We start from the raw sequence: 15,479 nt of genomic DNA, 5'->3' as shown, positions 1-15,479 counted from the left end.
GAAACATATTTATTACTTTTGAATACATTATGGGAGTGACAGTGATCAATGTGTTACAGATATTTACTATTAAAAACAGTCTTGATCACGATTTATTTATTAAGGTGACCGGTTTCGACCACTACTATGGTCATGTTCAGACCATTGAGTAGGAACCTCTTTCTGCTGGAGAATCACTACTATAGTGATCAAGACTGTTTTTAATAGTAAACACATTTATGATTTTTGACCTATTCCACATCCATGAGGACTGCACCATTTGAGATATATGTTACGTGCATTAATATGTATGTTGTTCTTCGAAAATATTTATTGTGTAATATTGTTTTCTGACATGTTCTGCATGCTGAAGGATCCCCTCGGTATGGATGTATTGAAACAAAATGTACATCTAACCTAATTGATTTTTTGAAAGCATACCATTTTGCATGGCCCTGTACTGTTCGTCGTACAGGCGATACACGAGTCCGTGGGCCCTGATCACGGTGTGGGAGGCCAGGTAGTCGCCGATGCCCGACGCGTTCTGCGAGGGCGCCCGACCACCAGAGGAGGCGTAGCCAGGAGTGAAGGCTGCCGGCTCGTTGAACGTGATCCACCACTTCACCTGAAGAACCACGGCTGTCGGAGGTGTGTCACAACAGGCAGAGACCCATGCGAGAAATAGTGGAGGCATCGGTACTCACTCTGTCACCAAAGTTCTCAAACAACACCCTAGCGTACTCCACGAAATAGTCAGCGAGGATTGGGTTGGGCCAACCTCCGATGTACTGCAGTGCTTGCGGTAGGTCCCAGTGGTACATCGTCACCTGTACAACATATGCTTCATCATTAAGTTTATATTTTCAGTCGCATACCATATCATATTTCGATTATGTTTCTCTAGCATAAATTTGGGGATTCTCTGTTAAAACTACAATCATGCACTCTGCGCTACACCGGGAATATATATATGTAGTATACGGAATGTAACAAAATGATCATGTCTCAAGACTGGCTGGATAATCATGCTATAATTATTATTGAGTTATGGCATGACATCAATTTCGATTTCCCAGCAAAAAAAGATACGAGGTTAGCATTGTGTAATGAGGGCACTGCCACACAATGTGGTCACATAGTGAAAGGTGGCTACACTGAGCCACAGCGCCAAAGATCGCGCCAGAGAGTATTGTTCCACCGCCTCCACTGACAGTGATTATTGAAAAGTAGCGGCAGGCAGTGCTTACCGAGAAGTTGTGGTGGACACTGCTTGTCGTGAAGTCAGAGTGAGATGTGGTAGTGGAGAGTGTTGTTCCATGTTTTATGCAGTGGTTTGATGGGAGAGATAGCAGATGTTGTTCTAATGGAGATATTGTAATGGTCAGAGTGCATTTCGTCAATATATATGGAGGTATTTTCTTTTATTCTTTCAGTGACCTGAATAATGTGTCATTACAGGTTCAGTCAACAAAGCATCTGGCGTGTGTTCTTGTATTAGAGTGTAATTCTGATTTTCTTGCGCAATCATAGTATTTCTAATTTTCTTTTATCACGTCAGTATAATTGGTATTTAAAAATTCTTGTCTTGTTGAAGAAGAACCGTGCCAGATGTGCGTTGAGTCATACTACCACATACAGAACAGCTACACCTGTGCTATGTTGGCTTCGTAGATTTTATAGTTGCTGGGGACTTAATTAATTAATTGTGTTAACAGAAAATTTTCATTTCATTCTTTGTTGTCATTCTAAGCAGTCAGATTGCGTACTAAAACTAGTCAGGGCCAGCCGTTTACGAGACTTGCGTAATCGGACATACAGCTACTAAAAAATATTTGCATTTTTTTTTATTTAACAAAGCCCCCATGCACATGGCGACCGCTGCTTCGGATCGTCCCTTGGAATCTTCTGATTGTAAAAATAGTAGACAGTAGTATTGTAGTAGTAATTTGTAGTTTAGTAATTGTAGTCTATTTTGCATGTGTAGATTTGGTAATTGGCATTCTTCTAATGGTATTTTTCCAAATTTAATTTTTATTGCCTTGTATACGCGTTTGACGATTTGGTGCAATTATTTCAATTGTTCGATTAATCGTGTTTGAAGGAAGCATTTCGTGTGATTGATATTGTTGGTGATAAAGTGTCATTCTGTATAAATTTTCGTACAGTGACGAATTTTGTATATTTTGTAAATGATTAAGCGATCAACGAAAAAGGCAAAAATGATGAATAATCACAATAACGAAATTGTTAACATGGCGAACTCGCCAACAGAGGAAAACAGTGTCATAAATAATGTAGTGGAAAACAATTTAATAAGTAGGGAAAATAGTCCGGAAACAGTTCAAAATTTTTCACAATCGAAAAATTCTCAGGTTGCGTGGTTAACGACAGAAGAAATGGAGCAGTTAATGAGTGCAATATTAAATTTGGGATCACGGATAGAAGCAATGACAACACGGTTAAGCTCAAAAATAGGAACAATTGAAACCAAGATGAAAGCAATGACAACACGGTTAGGCTCACAAATAGGAACAAGTAAAACCGAGATGGAAACAATGGAAACACAGTTAGACTCACGAACAGGGACATGTTTCAAAAACATGAAAGATGAACCAAAGAAAGAAATTAGAGAAGAAGTACAACCGATTTTGAATGCTCACAACAATAGTTTAATTGCAGTAGAGATAAGACAAGAGGAACAGGACAGAGAACAGGAAGAAAAAGATCGCGTGATAGTACAGAAATTTTCAGAATTAAATTTACAACGTGCACACGATAAGGAAGAAATAATTGAAGGAATCGAGGAATCCGTACCAAATGACAGAATAAATAACTTAACGCAACAGTGTGAACAGTTAACTACTAAATGTGAGAATACCGAAATCCGAGTCGCGACACTTACGGAAAACGTAAATAAACAGAAAGAAAAAATAGGTGACTCATCGGAAAGAGTTGAGGAGATCTCAGATAAACTGACAAATCTTAGTTTAAATGGGGACAGAGATTCAGATGATACAGCTCCATTGCCATTTTCAGAAACGGAAGAGTATCAGAACATAAATAAGCATGTTGAAAATCAGGGAAAATTTAATGAACGCGTTAAAAGGGAAGTTGAGGCACTACGAAAGCAAGTCAAACAAATTGAAGGCGAATTCGTAGGAAAAGACAGCAGAAGAAATTTAGAATCACAGATAGCAGAAGGGTTTGAAGAGAGTAATTTGTTTCATTTACGGGATGCAACAAGAGAGCGCCAGGCGCGTGAATGTAACAATAATCGTCATTGGGACTGGGACAGAGGCAGTAGGTCTTTGTCGCCACGAGGCGAAAACTTTGACTATAAACACTTTTTGACTGTTCGGAAATTTAAGATCTTTCGTAATTCTAAGAATGACATACATTCATGTTCATGGTTGGATCGGTTTGTGTGCGCACTTGCGCCAGATTGGCCACTAAGTCATAAACTGAAATTTATGTGCAGCTATTAAAGTCCTCAGGGGATTCACTACTCTAAGTGAATATGTGCCGTAGCGAGCATAGGGCCCCGAGCTGTAGTGGTGCTATTTCTCTTTTAGTTTTCTGCACCGCTGCCTACTCTTTCACTATTCTTTGCATCTGTCGAAACAACTCTTCAACTATCAATCTAACTAGTGAGTAAGTAAAAAATAACCGGATATGAGTATTTTACCCAAAAGTGATTTCGGGAATTACCGTTTGGACTTACTATATTTTCTGCAGCATTCATTCGTAGTTTAAACGAAATTTTACCTGTTCATCTTCGTGACGATATTACTTCATATGTTGACGATATTCTTATTGCTAAACATTCTTGGAGTGAGCACAACAAAATTTTGGATTCATTATTACGTATTTTTGCAAGAGTTGGCATTACAGTGAACTTAGAAAAATCTGAATTTGGTCGTTCTCAGGTGAAATTTCTCGGTCACACTATTTCTACAGAAGGTATTCTTCCTGATCCAGAAAAATTAGACGCTATTCGTAATTATGCTGTTCCTACCACAAAACGTGATGTTCGTAGTTTCCTTGGTGTCTGTAATTTTCTTAGACGCTTTGTTAGATTGGACGATTTGGCCACACCTCGTTTATGTGAACTATCTGGAAAGAAATCTAATTGGTGTTGGGATGAGGAAGCTCAGTCAGAATTTGAACAACTTCGTGATGCTTTAGTTGCTGCTCCACTTCTTTCACATCCGGATTTATCTAAAGATTTTTGTTTGGCAACGGACTGATCATACAAAGGGCTAGGTGCACATTTATTTCAAGAGATAGAAGAAAACGGCGTTGTAGTACAAAAGACTATTGCATTTGGAAGTCGTGTTCTCTCTAAATCAGAAAAGAATTATTCGATTACGGAACTTGAAGCTTTGGCTGTTTTTGGGCTTTTACAAAATTTCGCACATATTTGTTGGGCAGACATACTAAGGTTTACACCGATCATCGAGCTCTGGAGTTTCTTATGTCGACAAAATTAACTCATGGCAGATTGTCACGATGGGCGTTGTACCTACAGGAATTTGATTTTAGTATTGTTTACATACAGGGTTCTTCAAATATTGTTGCTGATGCTTTATCACGTGCACCTATGGGTTTGAAACAAAGTGCTGAAGAGGACTGCAAGGAAAACAATTATTGTTTGATGTACATTCAAGGTGTTGCGTTTGAGAACTTTATTTCGTCTTCGCTCCAGGACATCGCTAAGGAGCAAAATAAGGATCCAATCTGGAAGGACATTAAGGAGAAGTGAAGGAGAAAGGAAAGCGTAGCGATTAGACAGCATTATTTAGTTCGCAATGACATTCTTTTTAAACGAAAATCGGTCGACAACTCTGTTTGGTTAGTTTGTATTCCTGATGAGTGGGTTAATAAGCTGATTTGGTATACGCATTTCAGTTATGCACATTTTGGTCCCAGAAAATGCTTTCATAAATTACGAGAAAATTGTTACTTCAGTAATATGGAAAAACGTATTCGATCTGTTCTGGCCAAATGCAAATTATGTCAAAAGGCTAAGCCGCCAACAGTTTCTCACAGAGCACCGTTGTTTCCTATCATTCCAGCGAAATTAAAGGACATGGCTGCAGTCGATTTGTTCGGTCCAGTGGTTCGTTCTACTAATGGTTTTGCGTACATTTTCGTAGCAGTGGAGTTGACATCAAAATATGTGTGTTTTACACCGTTACGCAAAGCAACAGCTCGTTCAGTATCTAATGCTTTCATTAACCATTTTCTTAAAGAAGTTGGTCATGTTGATAAGGTTATATCAGATAATGGATCACAGTTTCGTTCTAAAATTTGGCTTCGTACTCTACGGCGTCGTAAAATTAAGCCAATCTTCATTTCACTTTTTCACCCTCAATCTAACGCTTCAGAGAGATGGATGAAGGAAATCAATAAATTGTGTCGTCTTTATTGTCATCAGAATCACAGAACATGGGATCGGTATCTTCATATTTTTCAAAACATTCTGAATGAACTTCCTAATGACTCAATTTCTTTACCGCCTATACTGATATTAAAAAACAAAGCACCAACAAATCGTATTTCTGAAATCGTTCCTTTTCCGCCTACACAGAAACTGTGGCATTCTGAAATTGTCAACCTGGCTCTACGAAATATTACATCTGCGGCTGCTAGAAAAGAGAAATCAGCTAAGCGTCCTGGTCGTTTAAAAATCTTGTCAGTTGGTCAGAAGGTGTTAATTAAGTCCCATCGTTTGTCTCACAAAGGAAAAGGCTTGTGTCGCAAATTTTTTCTGCTTTATAACGGTCCATATAGAATTCGCAAAATTATTCATGATAACACTGTTGAAGTAGAAACTCTTAAATCACGACGCTCTAAAGGAATACATCATATATCTAACGTTAAAATTTTTGTGGAATGACATACTTTCGAGAAACCAACAGTTTACGTAAACATGCAGAGAATACAAGGATACCGCGCTGTGTTTTGGCGGCGCGGCGGCACATACTCAAAGCAACAGTGAAGTCTGCGCACCGCACAAGGCAGTCGTTGACCGCAAACAATTGCTTTCTACGTCACGCGCCTACAGCTGATCGAGCGCTCGGTGTGAATGCACTGACAGCCGTGAACAAATACACAGTTTAATTTCTCCGATTAAATTCAGTATAAAGCTATAGTGACTTGATGAATTATGTTATTAACATCAGTATTTTTCAGGATACGGTTCTATAAAATATTTAAGAACTTCAGGTAAATTCTGTGCGTGTCCGACGTTAAGACGACTTGCTATCGAGAAATTTTCAGGAAGAATGTAATTTCCAAGAAGAAACTAATAAACTAAAAAAAAAGGTAACTGTTAATTGAGTTCATTTTCAGGTAACATATTTCCACTTAGGTACGTACTTTAGACGTAATTTGCTGCTCGCGATTATGTGATTCATACTTTGTGCTAAATTTCATGTTCTAGGAATTTACTTGTGAAGCGACGTGCTTGCGTTAACTGATTTTGACAATGATTATTAATGAACAGAGTTGTAACTTGTGTATATTATGCATCGCTTGGCTGCACTGCTTTTTCACTTATGTCATATTTTTTAATTAAGTGCCTGCTGTGCTTATTTATTTAAATTATAATTGTCACCTGATTAATTGTGTTGATGTGGTTAGGTATGTAAGTTATACTTTGTGATTTATCTGCTTGCGCCTTCATGTTTACTTATTTGCTTACGCCTTCATGTTTACTTATTAAGATTACATATGAACATTATTTGCTTATGATGATATGATGCTAATGACCTGTTTAGTACGTAAGATATATGTTTGCTGCTATGCGTATGGATTGCATATTTATACATCTCTGTTTGTCGTCACAACTACTCTTTAATTTGGTATATAGAAATGCTGATATACTGTGAATGAACATAGAGTTTAGGTTACACTATGGTATTAGTATTAGATTGTTCGCTTGGCAGAGCCTCGTTGTAAGATTTGTGCTGCATCCACTTGTTGACATTCTGTTCTCTACTGGTATATTTACTCGCTATTGCTTGTTTTGCTTACGCTCAGTGCTTTATATTTTTAAGATAAGAAAATGAACTGCTATAATTCGACGAATGACATTAGTACAAGAAACTTCATAGAAGTCACATGAGCTGGAGGTTTTATGAAAGCTGTATAAATGTATGCCAATAGGAAGGAAGCTAACAACATGACATACCAACGCAGTTATTACACTGCATTTTTCGTGAGCAATTGAAATAGGAAGTGACACTTGACACAAGAAATACTCCACATGTTTGCTTCTGTTTGCCATAATTCTTGAAGTGGTGTACACACTGTGAAATATTAGGATCATTCACACTCCGTAATCGTACTTAATTACTGAGAGTTATTCGAACTAAGTCTGTTAGAGGTCATGTATGCATTCTTTGTTTATAATTCATAATGAGTAGAAGATTTTGGTCAAATGGATTACACAGAGGTTGTGTGTTGACAGTGTGTCTTCGGATTGTATGGGATGATGAGGTTTGCATTAGGATTTTATCTGTACTTATTCGAGGAGACTGACTAGAGGAAAGAGTTGTTATGGAAGTGAAATGATACTGGCAATAAGGTTTATATGGATCGACATATTGAAGAGGTATTATTGAGGTATTGAGATTATATGAAGTTGATTGGAGTTTTGGTGTATAGGTAAAGTAAGTGAGGTGCATATTTTTTTTTTTTTTTTTTTTGTTGGTCTATATGGAACAAGGAGGATGAAGATAGCAGACTAGAATACTAAAATGGAAGGAAGATTGTCTACACACACTTTGTTAAATCACTAAGCAGTATGTACTTTTTTTTTGGAGAGAGGAAGCATTGCATATCTTGGCACACTCACAGTTGTTCAGCAACCGTACATTTTGATCTGACTTGGCAAACATTGGTCTTGACATGATGACTATGATGTTGACTTAACTATTATCGACTGTTATACATTGCTGCCACTACCACTTGATACACATGAAGAACATCAAATTTTGACAGAATTGCAATTACACAGTTAACACTATTCAATTACACAGTAGTACTTAATGTGGATGAAAGATGAGTGAGTGTGTTTTGTGTGTTTTCCTTTCCTAATCCTACACACCTATCTCCTAAATATTATTTTATTTGTTTGTAGTGGCTTGCACTGACACCCATAAATATTATAGGTTTACTGATGTTTATGTACTTGTAATAGTTAATATGACAATTATCTGACATCATTTGTGTGTTTGTTATGATTTGTATGTTTAGTGTAAAAGCATTTGTATGTGTATTCAAACTATTATTCATGCTTGAACTGTCTGAGTAGTGATGGTGAATATTATGAACTGTTACCTGCACTTTTCAACATGATGTGTGACACTAGGACATGTTTAATTTCTGCTGATGAACAGTGTGATCAGTGATAGTAAATATTATGGACTGTTACTTGTACTTTTTCTACATGATTGGTGCCACTAGGACATGTTTAATTTCTGCTGATGAACTGTGTGATCAGTGATAGTAAATATTATGGACTGTTACTTGTACTTTTTCTACATGATTGGTGCCACTAGGACATGTTTAATTTCTGCTGATGAACTGTGTGATCAGTGATAGTAAATATTATGGACTGTTACTTGTACTTTTTCTACATAATTGGTGCCACTAGGACATGTTTAATTTCTGCTGATGAACAGTGTGATTAGTGATAGTGAATATTATGGACTGCTGTCTGCACCTACTCGACATTGCTGGGTGCCATTGATGGACTGCTACTACTGAAATGATGTCACCTGATGGTGTCTGCACCTACTCGACAATGCTGGGTGCCACTGATGGACTGCTTCTACTGAAATGATGTCACCTGATGGTGTCTGCACCTACTCGACAATGCTGGGTGCCACTGATGGACTGCTTCTACTGAAATGATGTCACCTGTTGGAGTCTGCACCTGTTCCACATTGCTGGGTGCCACTGATGGAACTGCTTCTGGTGAAATGATGTCACCTGATGGTGTCTGCATCTGTTCCGCAATGCTGGGTGCAACTGATGGAACTGATTCTACTGAGATGATGTCACCTGTTGCTGTCTGCACCTGCTCAACATTGTTGGGTGCCACTGATGGACTGCTTCTACTGAAATGATGTTACTTCTTGCTGTCTGTACCTCTTCAACATTGCTGGGTACCACAGATGGAACTGCTTCTACTGAAATGATGTTACTTCTTGCTGTCTGCACCTACTCAACATTGCTGGGTGCCACTGGTGGACTGCTTCTACTGAAATGATGTCACCTGTTGGAGTCTGCACCTACTCCACAATGCTGGGTGCCACTGATGGACTGCTTCTACTGAAATGATGTTACTTCTTGCTGTCTGTACCTCTTCAACATTGCTGGGTACCACAGATGGAACTGCTTCTACTGAAATGATGTTACTTCTTGCTGTCTGCACCTACTCAACATTGCTGGGTGCCACTGATGGACTGCTTCTACTGAAATGATGTCACCTGTTGGAGTCTGCACCTACTCCACAATGCTGGGTGTCACTGATGGACTGCTTCTACTGAAATGATGTCACCTGATGGTGTCTGCACCTACTCGACATTGCTGGGTGCCACTGATGGACTGCTTCTACTGAAATGATGTCACCTGTTGGAGTCTGCACCTACTCGACATTGCTGGGTGCCACTGATGAACTGCTTCTACTGAAATGATGTCACCTGTTGGAGTCTGCACCTGTTCCACAATGCTGGGTGCTACTGCTGGAACTGTCAACCACTTGTTGTGAAAACATTTTATGTGAATATTTGTATAAACTGATTTTTTGTGTATTACTGTTTGTGAAAAGTTATGATACTCTTACCTGTACATATTCGTCACTGCTGACTATTGATTGAACTGTTTAACCACATAATACTTGTGTAAACTATTATGTAAAGTCACATGTATGAAAGAATTTGTATTGCTTAGTGTATTTTATATATTAGGCTATTGAAAGGTCAGTGCAAAGCCAAAATTTTATCTAGTTATATGATATTTACGTATTAATATTATCTTTTATTTTTGTCTGTTTTTTTTGACGAATTTGGTGGTATTTTCACCACCAATGCTGGCAAAAATACCATCAAATTCTAGCCCGTGGAGGAAGGGCATATGAAAGGTGGCTACACTGAGCCACAGCGCCAAAGATCGCGCCAGAGAGTATTGTTCCGCCGCCTCCACTGACAGTGATTATTGAAAAGTAGCGGCAGGCAGTGCTTACCGAGAAGTTGTGGTGGACACTGCTTGTCGTGAAGTCAGAGTGAGATGTGGTAGTGGAGAGTGTTGTTCCATGTTTTATGCAGTGGTTTGATGGGAGAGATAGCAGATGTTGTTCTAATGGAGATATTGTAATGGTCAGAGTGCATTTCGTCAATATATATGGAGGTATTTTCTTTTATTCTTTCAGTGACCTGAATAATGTGTCATTACAGGTTCAGTCAACAAAGCATCTGGCGTGTGTTCTTGTATTAGAGTGTAATTCTGATTTTCTTGCGCAATCATAGTATTTCTAATTTTCTTTTATCACGTCAGTATAATTGGTATTTAAAAATTCTTGTCTTGTTGAAGAAGAACCGTGCCAGATGTGCGTTGAGTCATACTACCACATACAGAACAGCTACACCTGTGCTATGTTGGCTTCGTAGATTTTATAGTTGCTGGGGACTTAATTAATTAATTGTGTTAACAGAAAATTTTCATTTCATTCTTTGTTGTCATTCTAAGCAGTCATATTGCGTACTAAAACTAGTCTGGGCCAGCCGTTTACGAGACTTGCGTAATCGGACATACAGCTACTAAAAAATATTTGCATTTTTTTTATTTAACAAAGCCCCCATGCAATAGCCAGTTCAGAGACTCGGATATGGGCCTTAATGCTGGATTGCTGTGGTCCTCAACTTCACGCTGTATACTTCAGTGCCTTTTCTACAACGTGTTTTATGATCCCTGAGAGTAACTTGTTCTACAGACTAGGTTTATGGACGTGTTTTATTGCTGCTTTAAAACACTACGAGGTGCATTCTAGTTCTAAGGCCTCCGATTTTTTTTCTAATTAACTACTATCGATGAAACTGGCGTTACGTCTCGACGTAATCGCCCTGCAGACGCACACATTTTTCACAACGCTGACGCCATGATTCCATGGCAGCGGCGAAGGCTTCTTTAGGAGTCTGTTTTGACCACTGGAAAATCGCTGAGGCAATAGCAGCACGGCTGGTGAATGTGCTGTCACGGAGAGTGTCTTTCATTGTTGGAAAAAGCCAAAAGTCACTAGGAGCCAGGTCAGGTGAGTAGGGAGCATGAGGAATCACTTCAAAGTTCTTATCACGAAGAAACTGTTGCGTAACGTTAGCTCGATGTGCGGGTGCGTTGTCTTGGTGAAACAGCACACGCGCAGCCCTTCCCGGACGTTTTTGTTGCAGTGCAGGAAGGAATTTGTTCTTCAAAACATTTTCGTAGGATGCACCTGTTACCGTAGTGCCCTTTGGAACGCAGTGGGTAAGGATTACGCCCTCGCTGTCCCAGAACATGGACACCATCATTTTTTCAGCACTGGCGGTTACCCGAAATTTTTTTGGTGGCGGTTATTCTGTGTGCTTCCATTGAGCTGACTGGCGCTATGTTTCTGGATTGAAAAATGGCATCCACGTCTCATCCATTGTCACAACCGACGAAAAGGAAGTCCCATTCATACTGTCGTTGCGCGTCAACATTGCTTGGCAACATGCCACACGGGCAACCATGTGGTCGTCCGTCAGCATTCGTGGCACCCACCTGGATGACACATTTCGCATTTTCATGTCGTCATGCAGGATTGTGTGCACAGAACCCACAGAAATGCCAACTCTGGAGGCGATCTGTTCAACAGTCATTTGGCGATCCCCCAAAACAATACTCTCCACTTTCTCGATCATGTCGTCAGACCAGCTTGTGAGAGCCCGAGGTTGTTTCGGTTTGTTGTCACACGATGTTCTGCCTTCATTAAACTGTCGCACCCACGAACGCACTTTCGACACATCCATAACTCCATCACAACATGTCTCCTTTAACAGTCGATGAATTTCAATTAGTTTCACACCACGCAAATTCAGAAAACGAATGATTGCATGCTGTTCAAGTAAGGAAAACGTCGACATTTTAAGTATTTAAAACAGTTCTCATTCTCGCCACTGGCGGTAAAATTCCGTCTGCCGTACGGTGCTGCCATCTCTGGGACGTATTGACAATGAACGCAGCCTTATTTTAAAACAATGCGCATGTTTCTATCTCTTTCCAGTCCAGAGAAAAAAAAAATCGGAGGCCTTAGAACTTGAATGCACCTCGTATGTGCTTATCTCGTGCATTGGAAATCTAGTGGCATATGTCACAGTTCATTAACTGCGAAACCTTCCCGTCTCCTCTATATCTCTTTTGTTACGCTATAACCATCTCCTCTATATCTCTTTTGTTACGCAACCTTCCCTTCTGCAGCAACCTTTGAAACCTTTCCTTAGGATTTCTATCTCTTGCTTGATAATAACAAATGAAATCTTCCCTTTGCAATTTATTCTCTTTCTCAATCTTCGCATACAAATTTAATTGCTGCTTATTAAAAGTGATTTTCTGATTATTTTGACGAAGCATGGGATGGGTCGTCGTCGTGGCCCTCAGTCGTTATCTGCAGTAACCCAAAAGTGTTCCTTACCTTTTTAACTGCTACTGGATCGCCATCTGACTGCTACATCGAACTGCGACATGAATATGCTTACTCTGGTTTACTACACTCTATTAACTGCTGGCGGGCTGTCATAATAAGTGGCTGTATTTATTACCAAAGCTGACGTTATTCTTTAATAGCAAAGCTGACGTTATTCTTTAATTAATTTGACTGAAGTTACGTAATTCATAGTTACACTTTTTCTTGACAACAATAAAATTTTTGCAGAGTTTTACATTGATGGTTTTTAGGATGGATTATAATCAGTAATGCAACATTGCTGGCAAAAATTAATTATATTCTGAAAACGTTTCTTCAAATATTTACTGTTGGTAATGAAATGGTTTTACAAACGTTCAAAGGGGACTTACTTTTTACAATAATCTTACAACTAGCATTGCGCAAACATTCCTTCAGTAGTCTTGAGTTTCGCAAATAATTCAATAATATTAGTTCCTCTTATGATAATAGTTAGTTAATGTCTCTGTACATCCGTTTATAATCTCTTGTAAATCATAGCTGGTGGCTGGCAGGCACACTGCTCCTCTCAACCTCTCGCTTCAGACCTGCTACCAACTCGCTTCACATCTCGCTTACTACTGACTTCCTACGAACGGTAAAGTGCGGTCTCTCCTGCCAACAATGCTTTCTGGTGCAGACAATCCCTGCTACCATTACAAAATGTATCAATGCGCGATCTTTCCCGCTCTTGTCTTAAAATGTATACATACGCGGCCTCTCCCGCCCTTTTTACAATTATATCAATTTGCGCTCTCTCTTGCCAACAATACTTTGGTGCAGACATTCCCTGCTACCACAATTATTTCCAACATGACAAATATTAATTATTCCTGCTTAATCCTATTAATAAAATATAAACATCTTTCATAAATTGTGGTCTGACAATAGACAATAGAAATATACACGTCTTACAACTGGATACTGCATCCAAAAGATCTTGTTAATTTGTCCGTATCCAACCCTTACCCAAGCTCCTGACTGGTCTGATGCGGCACATGATGGATTCCTCTCTCGTGCCAATCTCCTCCTATCAGTAGCACACAACGTCAAATATATTGTTGAGTGGTACTTAAGTAAATAAATTAGTGAAATCAAAGTGAACTAGAAATTAGAATATAAATGGAAAACTTGGTTTAGTTTGGAGAGTTACATACTGGCACACAGCGGGCCGAACAGCAGAGACAATGACCGTGAAGTCAGCAAGTTCCACATAAGCGGGCGCTGTCGATTCAGCCGTCAGGGCATCGCCCGACCGGCTCACGTGTTTCTCAGTGGTCGCATGTGAGCAAAGGCCCTCGCCTACATTCCAAGAGCCAATGACCGACGTTAAGAAGAATCTTCGAGAATCTTTTCAACGTGACAGAAGAGGCAATGGCCGTGAAGTCGTTCACCTCCAGTAAACTGAAGTGAATAAATACGCGAGACGCAGTGGGCCCGACAGATGAAGACGAGAGGAAGACGAAGGCGAAGACGGAGACGAAGACGGAGACGAGCGACGAAGAAGACGAAGAAGAAGCGTAGCAGTTGTTTTAAGTTAGTTTCGGTGCTGAAGATCGTCAGGCAAGAAGAGACTACATCATGCACAGACGCACCGAGTCCGCCGCTGTAATAGAATAGCAAGCAGCAGCCTCAGTGCCAGAAGAAGAAGTTAAAAGGTATTTTGAAGTCTGATTTTACATACCCGGGTGACTCGTGAGGACGGGAAGGAGACGGCCTCACTTCAGCAGTCACCTGTGAGCTTGGATAAAGACCTGACAGCCGAAGACTGGCAAGCGGGAGTCCGTGGTTCGAGTCCGGGACACTGGCCTTCCCCCGCCGCGCCGCTCTGCTGGACGACGCACAACACACGCGGCCGCTTAGAGAAGAGAAACACTGGGACGCCACATTCAAGGTATCACCACCCGATGCACGACGTCGCTCGCAATAATTAAACAGGCCACCTCGCGCTGCGCGTCTCCGGTCAGCTGGGCGAGACGGCGACACGAGATACACACCGCTACGCGTAATCAGACGCCGCCGCCGCCGCCGCCGCCGCCGCCACTGCCGCAGCAGAAGGCTACGCAAACGACACGGCTGCCGCTCTCCGAACCAGAACGTCCAGTAAGATAACAGTTGTACGAAACTTTCAATAAAAGTTATCTTATGTAAAAATGATGTTTCATTCGACCTCATACCCGAGCCAAGGAAGAACCCACAAAAATGGTTCAAATGGCTCTGAGCACTATGGGACTTAACATCTATGGTCATCAGTCCCCTAGAACTTAGAACTACTTAAACCTAACTAACCTAAGGACAGCACACAACACCCAGCCATCACGAGGCAGAGAAAATCCCTGACCCCGCCGGGAATCGAACCCGGGAACCCGGGCGTGGGAAGCGAGAACGCTACCGCACGACCACGAGATGCGGGCGAAGAACCCACCCTGCCCACATTTTGTAAGAGAGAAAAGTTTATTTATTTAATATTTTCACCCTGACAGAATGCTTGAGAATGCTCATCCTGACAATTGACAGCATCAAAAGAGAAAACCCATTTACATTGAGTGACAGAAGTGTCACATTTAGTAACACAACTGTTACATTTGATGTCAGAAGCTGTTTTAGTTGTTACATTATGTTGTGTTGTCTTTTGGTTTACCTTGCATTTTTTCCCTTTACAAATGCTTCTTGTGCCACTAGAGTTATTAACTAATGTCTGTCCCTCCTTCTAGTAACTATTCTACGTCTTCCTCTTTCTCGCCGATTCTAC

General features: G+C 40.3%; 1 protein-coding gene across 1 annotated transcript in view; it reads right to left on the bottom strand.

Annotated features, from left to right (window-relative positions):
• The window catches only part of LOC126094960 (myrosinase 1-like), a 121,044-nt gene that overhangs the window by 33,429 nt on the left and 72,136 nt on the right, over nt 1–15,479 (bottom strand). The window contains exons 5-6 of the mRNA XM_049909615.1: nt 684–806; nt 421–604 (exon numbers count right to left, since the gene is read on the bottom strand). Coding sequence (XP_049765572.1) covers nt 421–604; nt 684–806 — 307 coding nt within the window. The remainder of the gene's footprint in view (nt 1–420; nt 605–683; nt 807–15,479) is intronic.

The sequence above is a fragment of the Schistocerca cancellata genome, chromosome 8 (genome assembly GCF_023864275.1).
Source record: "Schistocerca cancellata isolate TAMUIC-IGC-003103 chromosome 8, iqSchCanc2.1, whole genome shotgun sequence".
Taxonomy (NCBI): Eukaryota; Metazoa; Arthropoda; class Insecta; order Orthoptera; family Acrididae; genus Schistocerca; species Schistocerca cancellata.
The sequence above is the reverse complement of the archived record's forward strand: the minus strand, read 5'-3'. Positions and strand labels throughout refer to the sequence as shown.